The following is a 20,865-nucleotide window of genomic DNA, read 5'->3' on the forward strand; positions in this document are numbered from 1 at the left end:
AAGTCCTGAGGAGAGATTAGGTCTCATTAATTATTTATTAATGAAAGGTATATAAGGAGAGAGAGAAAGAGAACCAGTGCATCACTCCGGTAATGTGCTACCAAGATTAAATTTAGGGCCTCATGCTTGAGAATCCAGTGCTTTATCCACTGCGCCATCCCCACGCTGCTCTACTAATATTAAATATAGGACATTCTTGAAAATTTTTAAAAATATCACCCAATTGTTTTGAGTTTGTCAGCCCTAAAACTTGTTCTCTACACCTTCTGCTGCAAATGTCCCAATCTCATCTCATTGACTAATTAATTACATGCAAGGCCTATTTAAAGGATATGAGTAAAAAAAAAAAAAAAAGCACCACTTATCATTTGAAGGAGGGGTAATAGTCTGACTTATAGTCTACAGGAAACTGGCTCTTACTAGGTGCCCAGCTGGCTCATGTTCACACAGAGGATTATTAAAAAGTACATCACCCTTCCCATGCACAGGATTTCACCTGTTAGAACCCATTAGTGCTAATGGTTCATTTTCCTTCCGTCACCCCAAGGATCAAAAGGAGAAGCTGCATCTTTGATTAAGTGCTAATGCTACACAGGACTCAGGCCACTTAAGTATTTTCTTTGTTCTCTTCACATAGCAACCTGCCAGGGGACTTCAGACCACTATCTGCTTTATGAAGAGTTTACAAAGACAGTATTAAGTGGTGATGCTAAGTGCAGCTTCAGTAGTGAAAATGAGAGTGAGTCTACTTCTTATAAAGCCAAATTTACCCACCTAACTGTGTTTGAGGTTTGTAGCCTGCACTATTTGAACCAGTATCTTCTGCTCTTTAATAGCACAAAGGAAATATTAGTACTTCTTTTTAATTAGCTTCAAAAACTTATTCAGTCATCAAGTTTGCTAATAGAAACAAGAGAGAGAGAGAACAGGTTGGTGGCTCAAATTTATCTGGGGGAAATAACCTCATGCTGTATATCAGAGTGTGTGTCTCTCTATCCCTCTCCCTCTTTCTCTCCCTCTCCCTCTTTCTCTCCCCTCCCCTCCCCTCCCCTCCCCTCTTCTCTCCTCTCCTCTCATCTTCGCTCCTCTCCTCTCCTCTCCTCTCCCCCCCTCCCATCCCCTCCTCTCCTCTTCTCTCTCTCTCTCTCTCTCAAAGGAAATGGGGAGGGGAGTTAGTACAATTACTTACTTCCTATATGTTACTTTACTATTTGATTTTTTCCCCTTGATTTTCTACTGTTGCCTTAAGTGATTGATAATATATATTGAGTGCACACTGTGTCCAGTCCTAGGCAATGTGACAAACTCTAAAACATAAAAATAGGCTTCTCCTCTAAGAGGTTGCAATCAGGAAGTAAAATGTCAGTTATAAAATATATGGAATCTTGTATGTAAATTTCAGTATGGAGTTCTACTCCTAAAAAGCTTGAAACAGTACCAAGAATTCTTTATTCACTTCCCCAACATTTTATCATACTATATTCATTAGGCCTAGAGGGGAAGTGAATTTCTCCCCCTCCTTATTCTTTTAATTTCATAGGACAGAGAGAAATTAAGAGGAGAAAAGGAGATAAAGAGGCAGAGAGAAAGAGACACCTACAGACCTGCTTTACCACTTGTGAAGTATTCTCCTGCAGGTGGGGAGAGGGGAGAGGGGGTTTGAACCCGGATCCTCATACATAGTAAGGTTTCAATTGGATGTGCCACAAGCCACTGCCTGGAGATAAATTTTTCCTAACAAATAATAGTTCAACAAATGAATGTAGGAAACATTTCCTTGACATACAGAATTATTAAATCTCTGCCCACAATCTTAGAAGTACAGATTGTTTAGATTATGATTGAGTTAGTGAACATATAATCTCAAGAAATTTTAGTTCCTTTGATTATGGTGTTAGAAAACTATGCCTTAATTATTAGGGGTGGGGTATTTTTGCAAAGGATTATCCTGTATTCATAGCTTAGGTACCCACTAAATGGCTAGACAGCATCCTCACTCTTTTGAGCAGGACTCCTGTGGATCAGTTTTTTCTGTAGGCATCTTTATGTCATTCTGGACATTATTCTTTTGCTCCCACATCACGGTGAGGGTTGCCCAAGCTACTAGCATGTCTGTATCTCCCATGCAGCTATTTTCTCAAGGATCTCCAACTGCAGCTTCTAGATTTTGTTGGGGAAATGGACACAAATAACATTACTTTATATCATCATACACACTAAAAGTTCAGTCTTGAAATCAAAGCATAATGTCCTCTGTTTTCTGCTCACCAATAACTATGGGCACATTTCTTTTCCTCCAGCTTTCCTTGATGCTTTATCACACAGAAGCAGGGTGGACTTTTCTCACATAATTGCTTCTGTTTAACTCCTTCAAAAGATTAGGCTCAAATTTAGCTGGAAAATAGCCTCAATTGGTAGAATATAGGGGAACTTGTATTTCTGAGGCTGCAGGTTTGAGCCCCATATTGTATGTTAGTGGTATTCTGACATTTCTCTCTTTCTTTTCTCTCTCTTTTTTCTCACCCCTTTTTCCTTCCTCCATATATATATATATATATATACATATATATATATATATAATCACTGATCAGCTCTAGCTTATGGTGGTGTGGGGGATTGAATCTGGGCTTTGGAGCATCAGGCATAAGAGTCTCTTTGCCTTCACAGGCGGTGAAGCAGGTCTGCAGGTGTCTGTCTTTCTCTCCTCCTCTCTGTCTTCCCCTCCTCTCTACATTTCTCTCTGTCCTATCCAACAATGACAACAACAATAATAACTACAACAATAAAAAAACAAGGGCAACAAAAGGGAATAAATAAATAAATAATTAAAAAAAAAAAAAAAAAAGAGTCTCTTTGCATAACCATTATATTATCTACCTGCACATTTCTCTCCCTTATGAAACTATGTTAAATAAAGTAAATATTGGGTGAGTGGGAGAGAATAGCATAATGATTATGGAAAACAAACAAACCTTTCATGCTGGAGACTACAAAATCCCAAGTTCAATCTCTGCTATCACCATACCAGAACCGAATAGTGCTTTGATAAGAAAAATAGGAGGTGGAGGAGGAGGAGGAAGAGGAGGAGGAGGAGGAGGAGGTGGATGAGGAGGAGGTGGAGACAGAGGTGGAGAAAGAAAGGGAAAATAAAGAAAGAAAATCTTAAAAGAGAAAATATAGTTATAAAGTCAGGCCATATCTGTGACCTTGAAAAAACTACTGGAGTTTCCAATAAAGGAGGTGATGACACAGAAGGTAGGAACAGTGTGGAATTATACCCTTGTTATCTTATAAGTTTGTAAATTAATATTGAATAACTAATAAAAATAAATTTAAAAAATCAAATCTCAGATTGAGAAATATATATATTTTTATTGTCACTAGGGTTATTGCTGGAACCTGATGCCCGCACTACAAATCCACCATTCCCCACAACCATTTTTTTTTCTCTCTAACTTTATTCGGACAGAGAGAAATTGAGAGAGGTTGAGATAGAGGGAGAGAAAGATAAACACCTGAAGACATGCTTCACTGCTCATGAAGTAGACCCTCTGTAGTTGGGGAGGTACAGGTGGAACCAGGGTCCTTATGCTTGATCATATGTGCACTTAACTGGGTGTGCCACTGCTCAGCCCCTGAGAAAGATTTTTTTTAATTTTTTTGTTTATTTAAAAAAGGAGACATTCTGTCAATAATATTTCTCAGTATATTATTCTCTTAATACTTTTTTTTCTTCTACCCATAAACTCATATCATGTGCCAGTGTTAGGGAATTGTGTTTGGTTTTCTATTTTGTGGGGATTTATTTGTGAATGTGTCTGTCACTCTCACTATTTTTTGTAGGTGGGAAGTCACTTATCAAGAAACTTGTAGAAAAGGCTTATTTTAGAAAAAAAATTCCCATAAGGATTTATAGTGCCTTATTTTGTATATATTTTTACTAAAGCAAACCACTTCAAGAATCAGTTATGTCCCCCACTGAACATGGGTGTTGACTGGTCGATCCATACTCCCAGCCTGCCTCTCTCTTTCCCTAGTAGGTTGGGACTCTGGGGAAGCTGAGCTCAGGACACATTCGAGAAAGATTTTTATGGTTTTAATAGTTATAGTGTTTATGACTAGTTGCCCTAAGAAAACTTAGTTTATTCATGAATACAGTTTAGGAATGGTTTATCTATGTTTAGATTTTAACCTATTTACAAGGTAGTAGGTTAACATATGACTGTTTCATGGATACTGGCAAAAGATACAACATTCTGTACCAGACAGCAAGTGTTTTATTGCTCGAGACTCACTCAATATCTTCTCAGCATGTTTAATGGTTCTTCTTATCTCAAGCTCCATGGAGACAACACAGTTGTGTCCATATAAATATAAGGAAGGGCTGGGCAGTGGTGCACCCAGTTGAGCACACATGTTACTATGTGCAAGGACTTGGGTTGTAATTCTACTTCCCACCTGCTGGGAGGACACTTCATGAAGTAAAGCAGATCTGCAAGTAACTGTCTTCTCTCTTCCTCTCTATCTCTCCCCCTCTCAATTTCTCTCTGACCTATAAAGTAAAAGAAAAATAGTAGGAATAGATAACATAATGGTTACATACAGAGACCCTCATGTCTGAGGCTCCACAGCCCCAGATTCAATTCCCTATATCACCATAAGCCAGAGATGGGCAGTGCACTGGTAAAGAAAAATAAATAATCTAAAAAAGGAAAAAAAAATAAAAGAAAGGAAGAAGAGAGAACTCAGCTATGAAAAAAGAAAAAGGGGGAAATGAATAATAAATAGGAATATGGAAGTTTTGCATTACAATAGGGTCTAGATATCTGGTAACATGAACATTTGACCAGATGGTTGATGTAGGAGAGAAAGTTCAAATGGCAATGAACTGTTAGAGAAGTAAGTGGCGCCTATGGCCAAACCACCCTGAAAACACCCAATTTCATCTCATCTTGGAGAAGCAAGTGGCTATCTGCAATGTGAGCAGTGAGATCACCCTCTTTATGTTCTGCATGGATTTACTGTTTACTAGAGTCAATTAATTACATCTATTCAGTGTCACTAAGTATGGTGAATAGTCTGAGACAGAAAAGTAAGGAACATTATACATTGATTGCTCTCTTTTAAATCTTTTTAAAAATGTTTTATTTTATTTTTTAATTTTTTTATGTATAAAAAGGAAACATTGTCTAACCCATAAGATAAGAGGGGTACAACTTCGCAAAATTCCCACCACCAGACCTCCGTATCCCATTCCCTCCCCTGATAGCTTTGCTATTCTTTAACCCTCTGGGAGTATGGACCCAAGGTCATTGTGGGATGCCAAAGGTGGAAGGTCTGACTTCTGTAATTCCTTCCCTGCTGAACATGGGTGTTGACAGGCAGATCCATACTCCCAGCCTCTCTCTCTGTTTCCCTAGTGGGGAAGGGTTCTGGGGAAGTGGAGCTCCAAGGCACATTGGTGGGGTTGTCTGTCCAGGGAAGTCTGGTCACATCCTGCTAGCATCTGGAACCTGGTGGCCTAGTCAGCTGCTGTTGTGGGAGCTCACGCCAGCAGCTGCCGCCTTGGCTCCTCCCCTAAATCTTTTTTTTTAGGACAGTCAAGTTTTGGGATCAATTTATGGTATTTATTTGTTTACTTTTTAATTTAATTTATTATTTTTAAATATTTATTTTTCCCTTTTGTTGCCCTCGTTTTTTTATTGTTGTAGTTATAATTGTTATTGATATTGTTGTTGTTGGATAAGACAGAGAGAAATGGAGAGAGAAGGGAATTTGTGAAGCAACTCACCTGCAGGTGGGGAGACAGAGGCTGGAAACGGGATCTTTATTCTGGTCCTTGGGCTTTGCACCACCTGTGCTTAAATTAACCCTCTGTGCTACCACCCGACTCCCTCTTTTACATCTTAATGCAGTCTCTTTATTTTCAATTTTAATATTCTTATTTATTTATTTATTTGCCATCAGATTTATCACTGGGGCTTGATACCTGCACGATGAATTCATTGTTCCCAGTGGCCATTTTTTTTTTCTTTTATTTACTAGGATAGAGAGAAATTGAGAGGTGGGAAAGACACAGGAAAGGAGGCAGAGAGATACCTGCACACCTGTTTCACTGCTTGTAACCCCCACCCAACCTCCTGCACAGGGGCTTGAACCTAGGTCCTTGAGCATGTAACATGTGTGCTCAACTGGCTACACCACAACCTGGCCCCCAGTGCAATCTCTTTCTTAAGTAGTGACATGTAAAACTGAGAAATCCTTGACCTAGAGACATGGAAAAGGCCAAAGTAAAGCAAAAGGTTTCACTAGAAACTGTAGTAAAATTGGAAAAATAAATCGATAACTTGTAAATAACTCCCAAAGCAGCACAAATAATTAAAAATTATACAGTTTTGCCTAGTAAAACAGTATTAGTTGTTTGTTAATTTTATTAGTGATTAAATATTGGTTTACAAATCTATGAGGTAATAGGGGTATAATTCTGCATCATTCTCACCACCAGAGTTCTGGATCCTCATTCCCTCCATTGGAAGCTATGGTAGTTCTCTCAAGGTTACAAATATGGGTTAACTATTATTTCTATAATTATATATATATATATATATATATATATATGCCATTTATTTCCTATTTTCCTGCCTTCTCTTCTGAAAAAAAATGAATATTTGAAAAAGGATTGAACACTTAGGTAGATGAAGACTACCATGGAAGTAAATTAGTGAGTAAGATAGATACAAGCAAAGATGATGATTAATCATAACAGAAAAAAAGTAATTTTAGAAACTAGAGAGGTTTTTTTTTTAATGTTTTATTTAAGAAAGGATTAATGAACAAAAATATAAGGTAGGAGGGGTACAACTCCACACAATTCCCACCACCCAATCTCCATAACCCACCCCCTTCCATGATAGCTTTCCCATTCTCTAGCCCTCTGGGAGCATGGACCCAGGGTCCTTGAGGGTTGCAGAAGGTAGGAGGTCTGGCTTCTGTAATTGCTTCCCCGCTGAACATGTGCGTTGACTGGTCGGTCCATAATCCCAGTCTGCCTCTCTTTTTCCCTAGTAAGGTGTGTCTCTGGGGAAGCTGAGCTCCAGGACACATTGGTGGGGTCTTCAATCCAGGGAAGCCTGGCCAGCATCCTGGTGGCATCTGGAACCTGGTGATTGAAAAGAGAGTTAACATACGAAGCCAAACAATTTGTTGAGCAATCATGGATCCCAAGCTTGGAATAGTGGAGAGGAAGTGTTAGGGAGGAACTCACTGCAAACTCTAGTGTACTTCTGCTTTCAGGTATATATTTTGCAGTAGTTTATGGATATGTGTGCACATAAGCTCTCTCTCACAGAAACTGGTGTATATCTAGGTTATGGGACTTTGTTAGAAAGTGAACTACCTGAGATGAAATTAGAGTGTACTATAAAAGGAAAGGTCTCACCCCGAGTAATGAAGCTGAAGGGTTGTCATTTCCACACGTGAAGTCTCTGGACACAGTCTGAGGTGAAGCATGTTGAGGTGGCAATCGTTGCGTTGGTTAGGTTGTGATCGGCGGATACAATATTATTTGGTTTGGATTGGGACATGCATACGGGAAAGTGGGCCCTATTCAAGGGTTCCAGGACTGGGGGAAGTAGGGGCTCTATAGTGGAGATGTGAGGTTCCTGCTGTCTTAGGGTTCAAAAAGACAATCGATAGTTAATGTTATCATCACATTATTTGTTAATTGGGTTAACTTTGAAAAGTCCCTTTGTTATGGTTTGCTGTACAGTATCCAGTATCTTGTATATAGCTGTGCTATTGGATGCTTCTAATCTACTTGGTCTAGGATTTTGAGAGAGTCCGCATATCAAATACACAGCCTATATATTAAAAAAATTCAGTTTGTGTTTTGAGAAACTGAGACATACAATTGATTTTCCCCCTCTCATATTAATTAACTACTGATTTATATGTCTACATTTTGCTAGGAGTGTACATAAACACCATTCCCACCACCAAAGGACTGTGACCCATCCCTCCCACCCACTCCCACCCCCCCCACTGACCCAGGAAGCTGCATGTCTACCCCTCACCACTGGGTGTTTACTTTGGTGCCCTACTTACAATTTGATCAGGTCCTGCTTTTAGTTTCCCTTTCAGATCTTCTTAGTCAGCTTCTGTTGATGAGTGGGATCATCCCATACTCATCTTTATCTTTCTGACTTAGTTCACTTAACATAATTCCTTCTAGCTCTGTCCAAGATGGGTCAGAGAAGGTGGGTTCATTGTTTTTGATAGCTGCATAGTATTCCATTGTGTATATATACCACAGCTTTCTCAGCCACTCATATGTTGTTGGGCACCTGGGTTGCTTCCAGGTTTTAGCTATTATGAATTGTGCTGCTATGAACATAGAAGTACACACCTCTTTTTGGTTGGGTGTTACTAGAGAAGTTTTATTTATCTTTCTATTACCTGGAAAATGGAAGCTCTCTAAGAAGAATAAAAATTTGATAACAACACTGATTTACTGTTTACTCTCTGTTTTCACTTTTATTGATGTTGTCTATAATTTGCCCCACTGAAGCCTCACTATAATCCTGTGGAATAGGTTTTATTGTTCCCACTACAGAAATGAGGTTACTGGAGACTGGGAAATTGATTCAGTGAGTAAAGTATATTCCTTCTGAGTATGAAGCCATAGATTTGACATCTAGCACCACATAAGAAGGAGTTGTGCTCTGATCTCTAATTAAATAAAATCTGCAAACATTTTAAAAAAATCCAACACTTGACCTTGCACAAATATCTGGGTTCAAGCACTTACTACTTCTCACTAGAGGGGGAGCTTCACAAGCAGTGGAGCAGTGCTATAGGTGTGTTTCTCCTTCCATCTGTATGTCTCTCCCCTTCTTATCTGTCTCTTACCATCTATCAAAAACAAACAAACAAAAAAACTGTATGGAATGGAGATGTGTAGGCATCAAGCCTCAGTGATAACCCTGGTGGCAAAACAGACAAGAACTTTATTAAATAGGAAAGCACAATTTTAATAATGAAGTTACAAATATATATATGTATATATATATGTGTGTGTACATTTATTTATTTATTACTGTGCTTGGAATTCAGTACATAGGTATGTAGTTCCATGGATCATGTACCACGACAACCACCTTCTTCCTCTTCATTTTGTTTTGTTTTGTTTTTTCTTTATTGGGGGATTCATGGTTTACAATCAACAGTAAAATATAGTAGGCTGTACATGTGTAACCTTTCTCAGTTTTCCAAATAGCAATTCAACCCCCACTATATCCTCCTCTGTCATTATGTTCCAGGAACTGAACCCTTCTCTGCCACACCCCAGTCTTTTACTTTGGTGCAATATACCAAACCCATTCCAAGTTCTGATTTGTGTTTTCTTATTTTCAACTTCCTTTTTTATTATTATTATTAATGATTTAATAATGGTCAGCAAGATAGTGGGATAAAAGGGGTACAATTCATACAGTTCCCACCACCAGAGTGCCATTATCTCCTCCCTCTGCTGGAAGGTTTCCTATTCTTTATCCCTCTGGGAGTAAAGACCAAAAATCTCAATGGGGTACAGAAAGTCGGAGGTCTGGCTACTGTAATTGCTTCTCTGCTGTGGCCCATGTATAACAATACTCTATAAAACTCATTCAGTTCTCTGGAGAAATAACTTCTGAAAATATCTTCTAGTGCTTATAGATTACTCAGACACTTGTATTATTTTGTACTTTTCAGAATTTATTATGAATTTACTTTGTAAAAATTAACTAATGAAAAATAAGTTTATTTTCCCCCCAGTCCTGTTGAATGTTGAAAGTCAATGACAGATCACTCCCATGACCAAAGTTTTGATATTCCCACAGGTGACTTGTATATAGGAGGAGTGGCTAAAGAAACATACAAATCCTTGCCAAAGCTTGTCCATGCCAAGGAGGGATTTCAAGGCTGCCTGGCTTCAGTTGATTTAAATGGACGACTTCCAGACCTCATCTCAGATGCACTTTTCTGCAATGGACAGATTGAAAGAGGATGTGAAGGTACTAGATCTTTGTTACCATTACCAAAGTAATTCCTAATAGTTCTGTCTATAACCAAGAAAAAAGTCTCTAGTCAGCAGGATTAATTTCTGCCACTGGCTTTACTCTCAGTTAAGGCTTAGAAACCTATGCTGATGTTTTTAAATTTTCAAATATATGCATTCTAAATTCTCTGGATTGTTTGCCATCTATACTAGTGCATGATACATAACTAATTATTTTATGTTTCTTTGCCTTCTATAATTCACCTAACTACTGTGCTAATAAGTTCTACAACACTTGCTTTATAACATTAAACAGACAACCCCATTTAGATTAGAAAATTATATTTATGTCAAGTTTTAATCACCTCTAACCTATCTTTCAAAAACTATAAGCCATAAAATATTAGAAGAGTGTAAAACTAATATATTCATTCTCATATCAATATTCTAGCAACACAAGTGTCTCTCTTATATTATTATATTGTTTTACCAGAAATAGATTGCATCTTTTACCCAAGGCCAATTGCATCTGTTACCCAAGGCCAATATTACATACTTCAGAAATGTACTCAGGTATCTCCCTGTCTTTTGTGCTTTATCAGATGAAGATCTGTAGGAGTACTTTTTGATTGCCACTTTCACTTTAGATAGTTTTCACATCAACACCTCAAATTGTTTGAGCCAGTTCTGCCTCCATACATGTACTTATCTTGAAATTTGTGACTCTGAATGTGTTGCTGCTTCCCCTTTAATGTTGAGTACAGTTTGGTCCATCTTGAAAATTTCAGTCACAAGAAATTTTTATTTTATTTCATTTTTATTTTTTTATTTATTTAAAAAAGGAGGCATTAACAAAACCATAGGATAAGAGGGGTACAACTCCACACAATTCCCACCACCAGATCTCCTTATTCCATCTACTCGCCTGATAGCTTTCCTATTCTTTATCCCTCTGGGAGTATGGACCCAAGGTCATTGTGGGATATAGAAGGTGGAAGGTCTGGCTTCTGTAATTGCTTCTCTGCTGAATATGGGCATTGACTGGTCAATCCATACTCCCAGCCTGCCTCTCTGAAAATTTTAAATAGTAGAAGCAAAGAGAGACACATTAATTCTTGTTCTACAGGGAAGTATGAGTAATTTCTTCACCGAAAATAATGCCATTATATTTGGCAACTACCTAAGTACTGAGTCTTATTTTCATATGAAAAAAGTGTATTTTCTTTTTCCTGTCCCGGCCCCATCCAGCCATCCCTCCAAAAGTGTATATTTTTCTCTTTTGAACATGTTTCCCTGAAAAGTCTGGTGAAATTGGAACCATGTTTTAATAATGCTGGAGCATAAGTTATTTAGTAGAAATTTCTGTTGAATTCATTTAAAAATTTTTATTAGTGATTTAATATTGATTTACAAAATTATAAGATAACAGGTGTGTAATTTCATACCTTTCCCACTACTGGAGTCCTGTGTCCCATTCCCTCCATTGGAAACTGTAGTGTTCTCCCAAGATCACAGATATGGGTTGACTATTATTTCTATAACTATATATCTATATTTATATATATTTGCCCATTTTTCCTCTGGTCCTGCCTTCTCTTCTTTTCTAAGCCACACCTTTACCTATTACTACTTCTGAATATCTTTCTGTTTTTTTTCATCTTCTCTCTCTGGGTCCTGATGGAATTGGAGTTCAAAGCCCTCAGGTCATCTCCTAACATATCCTTCCCTCTGGGAGTGTAGACCAAAATTTTGGGGGGGTACCAAAGGTGGGACAGGTTCATCCATACATCCAGCTTGTTTCTTTTTAAATTAAATTTATTTTATTTATTTATTCCCTTTTGTTGCCCTTGTAGTTATTGTTGTCATTGTTGTTGGATAGGACAGAGAGAAATGGAAAGAGGAGGGGGAAGACAGAGAGGGGAAGAGAAAGATAGACCCCTACAGACCTGCTTCACCACTTGTGAAGTGACTCCCCTGCAGGTGGGGAGCGAGGGCTTGAACCAGGATGCTTAATCTGGTCTTCGTGTTTTGCGCCACCTGCGCTTAACCTGCTGCACTACAGCCCAACTCCCAGCTTGTTTCTTTTTTTAAATTTTTTATTTATAAAAAGGAAGCATTGACTAAACCATAGGATAAGAGGGGTACAACTTCACACAATTCTCACCACCAGAACTCTGTATCTCATCCCCTCCCCTGACAACTTTCCTATTCTTTATCCCTCTGGGAGTATGGGCCCAAGATCATTGTGGGATGCAGAAGGTTGAAGGTCTGGCTTCTATAATTGTTTCCCTGCTGAACATGGGCATTGACAGGTCGATCCATATTCCCAGCCTTCCTTTCTCTTTCCCTAGTGGGGAAGAGCTCTAGGGGAGTGGAACTCCAGGACACATTAGTGGGATTGTCTGTCTAGGGAAGTCTGGTCAGCATCATGCTAGCATCTGGAACCTAGTGATTGAAAAGAGAGTTAACATACAAAGCCAAACAAATTGTTGACCAATCATGGACCTAAAGGCTGGGATAGTGCAGATGAAGAGTTAGGGGTACTCCATTTTGTAGATAGCTATTAGGCATATTTTAGTTATATTCCGAAGGGCCTGTACTAGTGTTATTATTATTTTTCCCCTGAGCCTGAAATCTGATATGCAGGTGGATCCTAATTATTGTTTGGGGAGGTGATGTCATGGCTGGCAGAAGTACCAGAAAGCTGGATCAGGGAAGAGAGTAGCTCCCAAATATGGGAAAGGGGTATAAATATTGTTGACTGTAAACCCCATCAATTTGATGTGACCTGGGGCCCATATTCAGCTTAAGAGCCTATGTGACCTCTGCATCCTTGTAGATTGAACTCATATTCTGTGGTCATAAGTAGGAACGTTCCAAGCTGCCCCAATATATGGACCCATCTTCCTCAAGTGTAGCATAGAGTATATTGTCTAGCCTCCCTTCAGAGGATGAAACATTCTCTACCATTGTTGATCTGAGTTGAGGGCAAATTCCTATGGGGGCCCATAAAGGGGCCTATTGTTTTGTTCCTGATAGGAATGACCAGTAATAATGGAGAGAGGGATTTATTCAAGGTCTAGGCCCATCATGTCTGTTTGGGAATCTCAGGACTCCCTGAATAGGGCCCCAGCTGATGGGGTGGCCTGATAGTGACTAAAGAGTCATCACTAAAGTATGCCAGTCTCTTACCCTTACTCAGCTTTTGCAGTCCTTGCTTTGATGAGGTTAGCTTTGGAGTGAGTGAGAGAAGTGTAATAGGAAGTAGGTGAGGAGGGTATCTATGTCTAAGTGTAGACAGTATTTCATTATGAACTTTATACTGACTCTAGACTTTTGTGTATTTTTGCTTTCAGGTATGTATTTTGCCCTAATTTATGGATACATATGAACATATGCTCTATCTTATGTTACCTGGTCTATATTTAGGTTTTGGGATTTAGTTAGGAAGTGAACCTCCAGGAATGGAATTAGAGAATACTATGAAAGGAAAGGTCTCACCGAGTAATGAGGGTGAAGGGTTGACATTCCATGCCTGACATCTCTGGACACAGTCTGAAGTGAAACATTCTTGCATTGATTAGGTTGGAATCGGTGGATGGAATATCATTTGATATGAATTGAGAAAAGCATGCAGGAAAGTGAGCCCCACCCTAGAGGTTACAGGACTGGGGGAAATATAGGCTCTGTAGAGGAAATGGGAGGTTCCTGATGTCTTAGGGTTCGAAAAGACAATAGTTATTGTTATCACATTATAACCCAATTACCAAATAATGTGATAACAGTAACTATCCATTGTCTTCTTGAACCCTAAGACAGCAGGAACCTCACGTTTCCACTGTAGAGCCTAAACTTACCCCAGTCCTGGGACCCTAGGGTAGGGCCCACTTTCCCATATGTTTCTCCCAATTCTTATCAAATAATATTGCATCCCCTGATTGCAACCTAATCAAGGCAACGAGTGCCACCCCAGCATGTTTCACTTCAGACTGTGTCCAGAGACTTCAGGTGTGGAACGACAACCCTTCAGCTTCATCACTCGGGTGAGACCTTTCCTTTCATAGTATTCTCTAACTCCATCCCAGGTGGTTCACTTCCTAACAAAGTCCCAAAACCTAGATATAGACCAGGTTCCAGGAGATAGAGCATATGTTCACACGTATCCATAAACTAGGGAAAATATGTACCTGAAATGTAGTGCAGTATACACTAGAGTTTGCAGTGAGTAACTCCCAACACTTCATCTCCACTATTCCAACCTTTGGGTCCGTGATTGCTCAACAATTTGTTTGGCTTTGTATGTTAACTCTCTTTCCAGCCACCAGGTTCCGGATGCCATCAGGATGCTGGCCAGGCTTCCCTGGACTGAAGACCCCACCAATGTGTCCTGGAGCTCTGCTTCCCCAGAGACCCACCCTACTAGGGAAAGAGAGAGGCAGACTGGGAGTATGGATCGACCAGTCAATGCCCATGTTCAGCGGGGAAGCAATTACAGAAGCCAGACCTCCCACCTTCTGCAACCCACGACCCTGGGTCCATGCTCCCAGAGGGATAGAGAATGGGAAAGCTATCAGGGGAGGGGATGGGATATGGAGATAAGGTGGTGGGAATTGTGTGGAGTTGTACCCCCCTATCCTATGATTTTGTTAATGACTCCTTTCTTAAATAAATAAATAAATAAATAAATAAATAAATAAATAAATAAAAAGACAATAGTTATTGCTATAATCACAGTATTTGGCAATTGGGTTAACTTTTAAAAATCCCTTTGTTAGGATTTACTGTATCATACACAACATCACCATAATTTATGTCCTTTGACATTATTTGTATATATCTGTGCCACTGGTTGCTTCTGTTCTCCGTGGTCTAAGCTTTTAAGAGAGTCAACATATCAATGACTCATCTTATGTATTAAGAAGACTCAGTCTGTGCTTTAAAAAGTTTGAGACATTCAATCAACTTTTCCCCTCTCATATCAATTAAACAGTGATTTATATGACTACAAATTGATGAGTGTACATAAACACCATTCCCACCAACAAAAGACTGTGATCCATCCCATCCCACCCCCCACGAAACTGAACATCCACCCTCATCCTCAAACCAGGGTTTTTACTTTGGTGCCCTACTCCATCCAGCTTGTTTCTATCTTTCCCTAGTAGGAAATCATTTTCAGTATTACCACTAGGTTTGTTTATTTGAAAGCTTACTAAACACATTTTCCAAAACAAAGTATGTGTTCTTCTATTATCAATTTATCATTGAGAATAAATTTATTTAATTAATGATCTTCTAGGTCATATCTATAAGAATTTGGGACATAACTTTGATTCTTGAAGTGGTTTGCTTTAGTAAAAATATATACAAAATAAGGTACTATGAATCCTTATGGGAATTTTTTTTTACTAAAGTAGACCTTTTCTACAAGTTTCTTGATAAGTGACTTCCCACCTACAAAAAATAGTGAGAGTGACAGACACATTCACAAATAAATCCCCACAAAATAGAAAACCAAACACAATTCCCTAACACTGGCACATGATATGAGTTTATGGGTAGAAGAAAAAAAGTGTTAAGAGAATAATATACTGAGAAATATTATTGACAGAACTTATATTTGGAATTTACCCCTTTTCCCTATATTTTTGTCATGTTGTCACTTCTATAATTTTTTTCATTCAGACATCAAATTTAACAGCTTATACTTCATGATTATTTCTGTTTTCTATTTTTTCTAGAAATAATCTTAAATGTAATAGTCATAAGTGATCTGATGAGATATACATTCTTCTAGGATCAGTAATCATACTATCTAATAAATTCTATCTCTAAAAATGATTCTATTTTGTAATGTTGAATTCAGATCACATTGGGATCACTTAACTTCTGTGTTAATAGTAATCTGTATTTCTATTTGATTTTACATATCAAAGTAAGGTCAAGATTTTCTATCATTCCTACCTGATATGATGCACAGATCTCTAATCCATCATATATAATAAGTTTTGTTTTATTCTTGAATAACATTGGTGTATTTCATAGCTAGCTACTTATATTGGGTGTTAGATAGTTTTATTTGTTAAACACTTTTAACTAGGGGAGAGATTTTTATTAAAATCCTTTTATATTAGTGGTTTTTAAACTTTAACATGTATCTGAATCTTCTAGAGAATTATTAAGACAAAAATTACTAGTAACTATCCCAGGTTTATTATTATTATTATTCAAGAGGTCTAGGATGAGGTCCTTGAATTTGCATATCTATGTTTATAAATGCTGTTGATACTGATAGTCATAATGCTACAATTTGAAAATTACTACTTGTTATGAAATTTTGCTGCTTACATAAGAAAAAATAGACTTTAGTTCATGAATTTTAAGGTTAAGTTCAATACTGAGTCCAGAAACCATCAAAATATAACATCAGTGAAAAAAAAATCTAATTTTAAGTCCTAGGATTATGAAGAATTTTGTTCTTTAATATAAAAATACTTTTTCCTTCTTAGTTATCAGTTAAACAATGGTGGCAAATTTACCTATGCTATTTTACTTCTCAGAACATCATCCACTAGATATTGCTGGCCTTTTTTAGATGACTAAATTGAAACTTAGAGATGTAAGATGACCTTCCAGTAGTCTGGTTGCTAGTAAATGGGCAATGAAAGCTTTTAATCCAAGTTTACTTTTTTTTTTTTTTTGAAAGCCCAGGCATCTAATTACTTGCCTCTATTTTTATCTATTTATTGCTTACTTGTCCCTCTTTTTTTTTCAGAGATTCCTGTTTTACCTTTCCTTTTAAAACATATCCTCATTTTTAGTCACTTAATATAAATATTCTTGTGACTTGTTCCCATTTTTTTCAATGATAAAGTAAAAGCAACATTATATAACCAGTGGGAAAAATTAAGTCAGTGCTTTGTCTTATGCAAATGTCTGTCAGCTTTTAAATATTATTCTAGAAGGTAACTTCTTTGAAAAGATGTGTCTTGTCAAGCACAGACATGAATTCTCTTGTAATACTTGAATGTAAAAGACTTGTGAAAATGAAAAAAAAATACAGCATGTCTTTCTGTTCACTTAAAAGTTTGGCAGTTATTCTTAGCTGTAGCTCTGCAATATAGGTAGATTCTATTTTAGGATAAACCTTAAGAATTTAGAATTATTTCATAATTGCATTTCTTGCAAAAACAAATATCTGAGTCTTTCTTGGTTCTCCTCCTTCTTCTTATATCTTTATCATTTTAACAGACTTTTTCAGATAGAACAAGCCTAAGGCGTAGAGGAGGGGAGGGAGAAGTTATAATACAGAAGCTTCTTTTAGTACTGTGAGGGCTGGGCTTGAACATGGGTAGCACACATGTCAAAGCAGTGCACTGTCCATGTGAACTATTTTGCTGTTCCATCATCCTTGGCTTTTGCACTTCTTCCTTATTTTTGTTGGATAAGTAAAGATGACGACTATTCAGTGAAAAAAGCCGGGAGTCCAGCTATAGTGCAATGGGTTAAGTGTAGATGGCACAAAGCGCAAGGAATGGAGTAAGGATATAGGTTCGAGCCCCGGCTCCCCACCTCCAGGGGAGTCCCTGCATAGGCGGTAAAGCAGGTCTGCAGGTGTCTGTCCTTCTCTCCCCCTCTGTTTTCCCCTCCTCTCTCCACTTCTCTCTGTCCTATCCAACAACAATGACATCAATAACAACTACAACAATAAACAAGGGCAACAAAAGGGAATAACTAAATTAAAAACAAAACAAAACAAAAAAAACCCTGTGACTGAGTGGCCTTCACTCCTTCCTGGTCCTTTTCTTAAACTAGGAAAGAATGTGCCTTGAAAGTTTCATTTTACTTATTTCTCTTCAAAGAAACAAAAACTCACTTTTCACACTCTATTGATGTGGGAGAAAGATCATTGTACCATCTTGTACAGATTCAGAGGACAACAGAATCTAAGCATTTAATGTGGGCTTTGTTTTTGTTTTTTTGCTAATGCATGCAAGAGGTGAGTGAAATGATTATGTTTACATTGATCTCCTATGCATGGGAGATAATAAGTATTATCAATGAAAACTATGATTGCAATTTTTATTATAGCTACTATTCTTATTATTATGTGATTAGCATTTACAGTATTTGGATATCAAATTTGTAAAAATTCACATAGGTTTTGCTAAATCTAGTAACCTTCTATGAAGGATACCTTCAAGGAAAAAGTTGCAGTAAAAATATGCTTGTAAGGAACGTAATTAAAAAGATATTTTAGAAAAACATCCAATGCAACAGCAAATTATAGGTAGTTTTCATTTATTCACTAAAACAGTACCTGGCTGTTATAGCATACAAGACTGTGATATCTATCTTGGTGTTTTCATAAAACTTACACAATTGTGTTTACTAGGAAATCTGTATTTATTATCTTTGTAGTCACTGGGGCTTCACCACCCTGGTCAACTTTTTCAGATAGAAAGAAGATACAAAGACAGGGAGAGAGAGGGACAAACAACACAGTGCTGAAGCTTTCCCCACTGTTGTGAGAGTAGGGCTTGAACTCAGTCCTGAGATGGCAAAGCAGGTGTGCTCCCAGGTGAGCTATCTCTTCATTCCAAAAATGTCTAACTGTAATTTACACTGTAGAGTTCTTTTTAGGTGTTTTATATTTCTCTTTCACTTCCCCCAACTTAGTGCTTATTAGTAAGATTTTGCTGTAATAAGTATCCACATGCCATTTTATAATAGTTCAAAAACAGTTTTGCAATTGGAGGAAATAGAGGCAGAATTTGGACATTGTTAAATATTATATGCCTAGCCTGGTAACTGAAATCTTGAAAAACATTTTTTCTTTATGGGGATTACCCTGTAGTTTGTTATTTTTATTTCATTATTATTTTTGTTATTTTCATTCACTGCAAGCTATATATACATATATATATATATATATATATATATATATATATATATATATATATATATACATTTTTAATAACTGGATGTTGCTTTAAAGTCCATCTGCTAGCAGTGGATAATGGATATTACAGTTTTAAGCCTTAATTGCAACAGCAAGATAAAAGATCTATATGGGGAAACATAGAAAGGGATAATTGGTCTACTAATGACCAAAGTCTACCTTGTATCAGGGCATGACAAATGTGCCGAGTGTTCCAAATAAGCAACACAGTCATGTTGGTAATGCATTCATAGCAATCTCAGAGAGGGAAGATAAAATAGCCCTTTTAATTTTCCTTCATTACATGTCATTGGCTCAATTAACCATCACATATATCTATATATATATATCTACATATATATAACACAATTCTAATAAGTTACTGCTTTCTCATTTTTTGGCTTCTCTTCAGATTTATGGCTGTTACTATTAATTTGTTTGCTTTACATAGCATTTTTCTCCCCATTTACAGCAGCATGCCTTTTGAATCTGAAAGTTTTTCTGTGTTTGCCCCATTTCAGTATTGCTTACTAACATTTAATACGTTTTGCTTTTTTATTTTGCTGACAAAGTTGCATTGATGAAAGCTGACTTGCAAGGTAGATAGCCCTGTGTGTATAAAACAAGACTGAAACCCCATAATACACAGTGGAGACTCCAAAATGGCATATTCCCCCCCACACACCTTTTTGCAGTAATTGTTGTTTGGGTACAGACTTAATTTTCCCCTTCTTGTATATTGTGCAAGAAACCTTATTTTGTAGCAGTTTGCATAAAGGCTTTCAGTCTTGAATATGTTTGTATAGTGATTGCCTTTAGTGCTTTAATCAACTTTTTATTTTATTTATTTTTTTTTTAGGTTTTGTTTTTCAGTGTTCTGGTTTTTATTCTTGAGAAGCAGACTGGCATTCTTTTTGCTTGTATGTTTAAAAGGAGCATGCCATTTCCACAGGACTTTTTATTTTGTGTTTGATTGCATGAAATTGTTACAGCATGTGAATTGATACTTGCCAACATACCTATCCAAAACACCCAACAATCATAACTTTATTTATATTTCATTCAGGAAAACTTCCAGAACTTCTAGGGCATTTTTCTTTGCATAACTCTCTTCAGTTATTTTTATGATCTTTTATCAATTTCATTAAGTTATAAGCTTCATTTCTCGTGGTGTCTCTATTCATTTGTCGTAAGTTAAGGAGGTCCATACAGTTTTCTAAAATCTAAATGGTGATAGAGAACTATTGATGATGGTATGAGAATATCTGCTACCATGACCTCACTAGAAGCTATATGTTTGCTTTTTGTATTTCCAGTTTTATTATTATTATTATTATTATGTATTTTCTCCTATATTTGAAACTTTGGAAGGCCTTCATATATGACTTCTTTGTTCCTAATTCAGGAGTGTGAACTTGAACTTTCAAAACTAGTTTGGCCATTTATTCTGAGGTGTTGGCAACTACTATATGTGACTTAGCTCATTTGTAAAATACTATTGGATTTTTATTTTAGGAACCCACATTTTTTTTTTTTTTGGATTTTTTGCAGGACCCAGCACCACCTGCCAAGAGGACTCGTGTTCCAATCAAGGTGTTTGCTTGCAGCAATGGGATGGCTTCAGCTGTGACTGCAGTATGACTTCCTTCAGTGGGCCACTCTGCAATGACCGTAAGTACATCCTTGCGCAAGGACGAATACTCATTGTTGTGCCTTTTATCATTTAATGCATACTCTAAATCTGGTAGTCTTTCATTACCTTTAAATAAGTTGAAGGCTTACAACCTGGAGAAGCATTTTGTTTTACTGAAAGACCACTTTTGAAATTCTACTAATTAAGTATACCAATAGTTAAATGTGGTAATGATAGTAACCCTTTAGTTTGCAGATG

The 20,865-nt window shown here is 37.3% G+C and overlaps 1 protein-coding gene across 34 annotated transcripts in view; it reads left to right on the forward strand.

Annotated features, from left to right (window-relative positions):
- Positions 1-20,865, forward strand: part of NRXN1 (neurexin 1) — a 1,383,669-nt gene that overhangs the window by 678,827 nt on the left and 683,977 nt on the right. For 19 of the 34 annotated variants that reach the window (XM_060187685.1, XM_060187697.1, XM_060187664.1 and 16 more), the window contains 2 exons: positions 9,876-10,049; positions 20,526-20,645. In XM_060187685.1, coding sequence (XP_060043668.1) covers positions 9,876-10,049; positions 20,526-20,645 — 294 coding nt within the window. Of the gene's footprint in view, positions 1-9,875; positions 10,050-19,546; positions 19,574-20,525; positions 20,646-20,865 lie in introns of all 34 variants that reach the window. The other 15 variants (XM_060187660.1, XM_060187677.1, XM_060187662.1 and 12 more) reach the window with 1 other exon arrangement.

The sequence above is a fragment of the Erinaceus europaeus genome, chromosome 3, assembly GCF_950295315.1.
Source record: "Erinaceus europaeus chromosome 3, mEriEur2.1, whole genome shotgun sequence".
In the NCBI taxonomy this organism is placed as follows: domain Eukaryota; kingdom Metazoa; phylum Chordata; class Mammalia; order Eulipotyphla; family Erinaceidae; genus Erinaceus; species Erinaceus europaeus.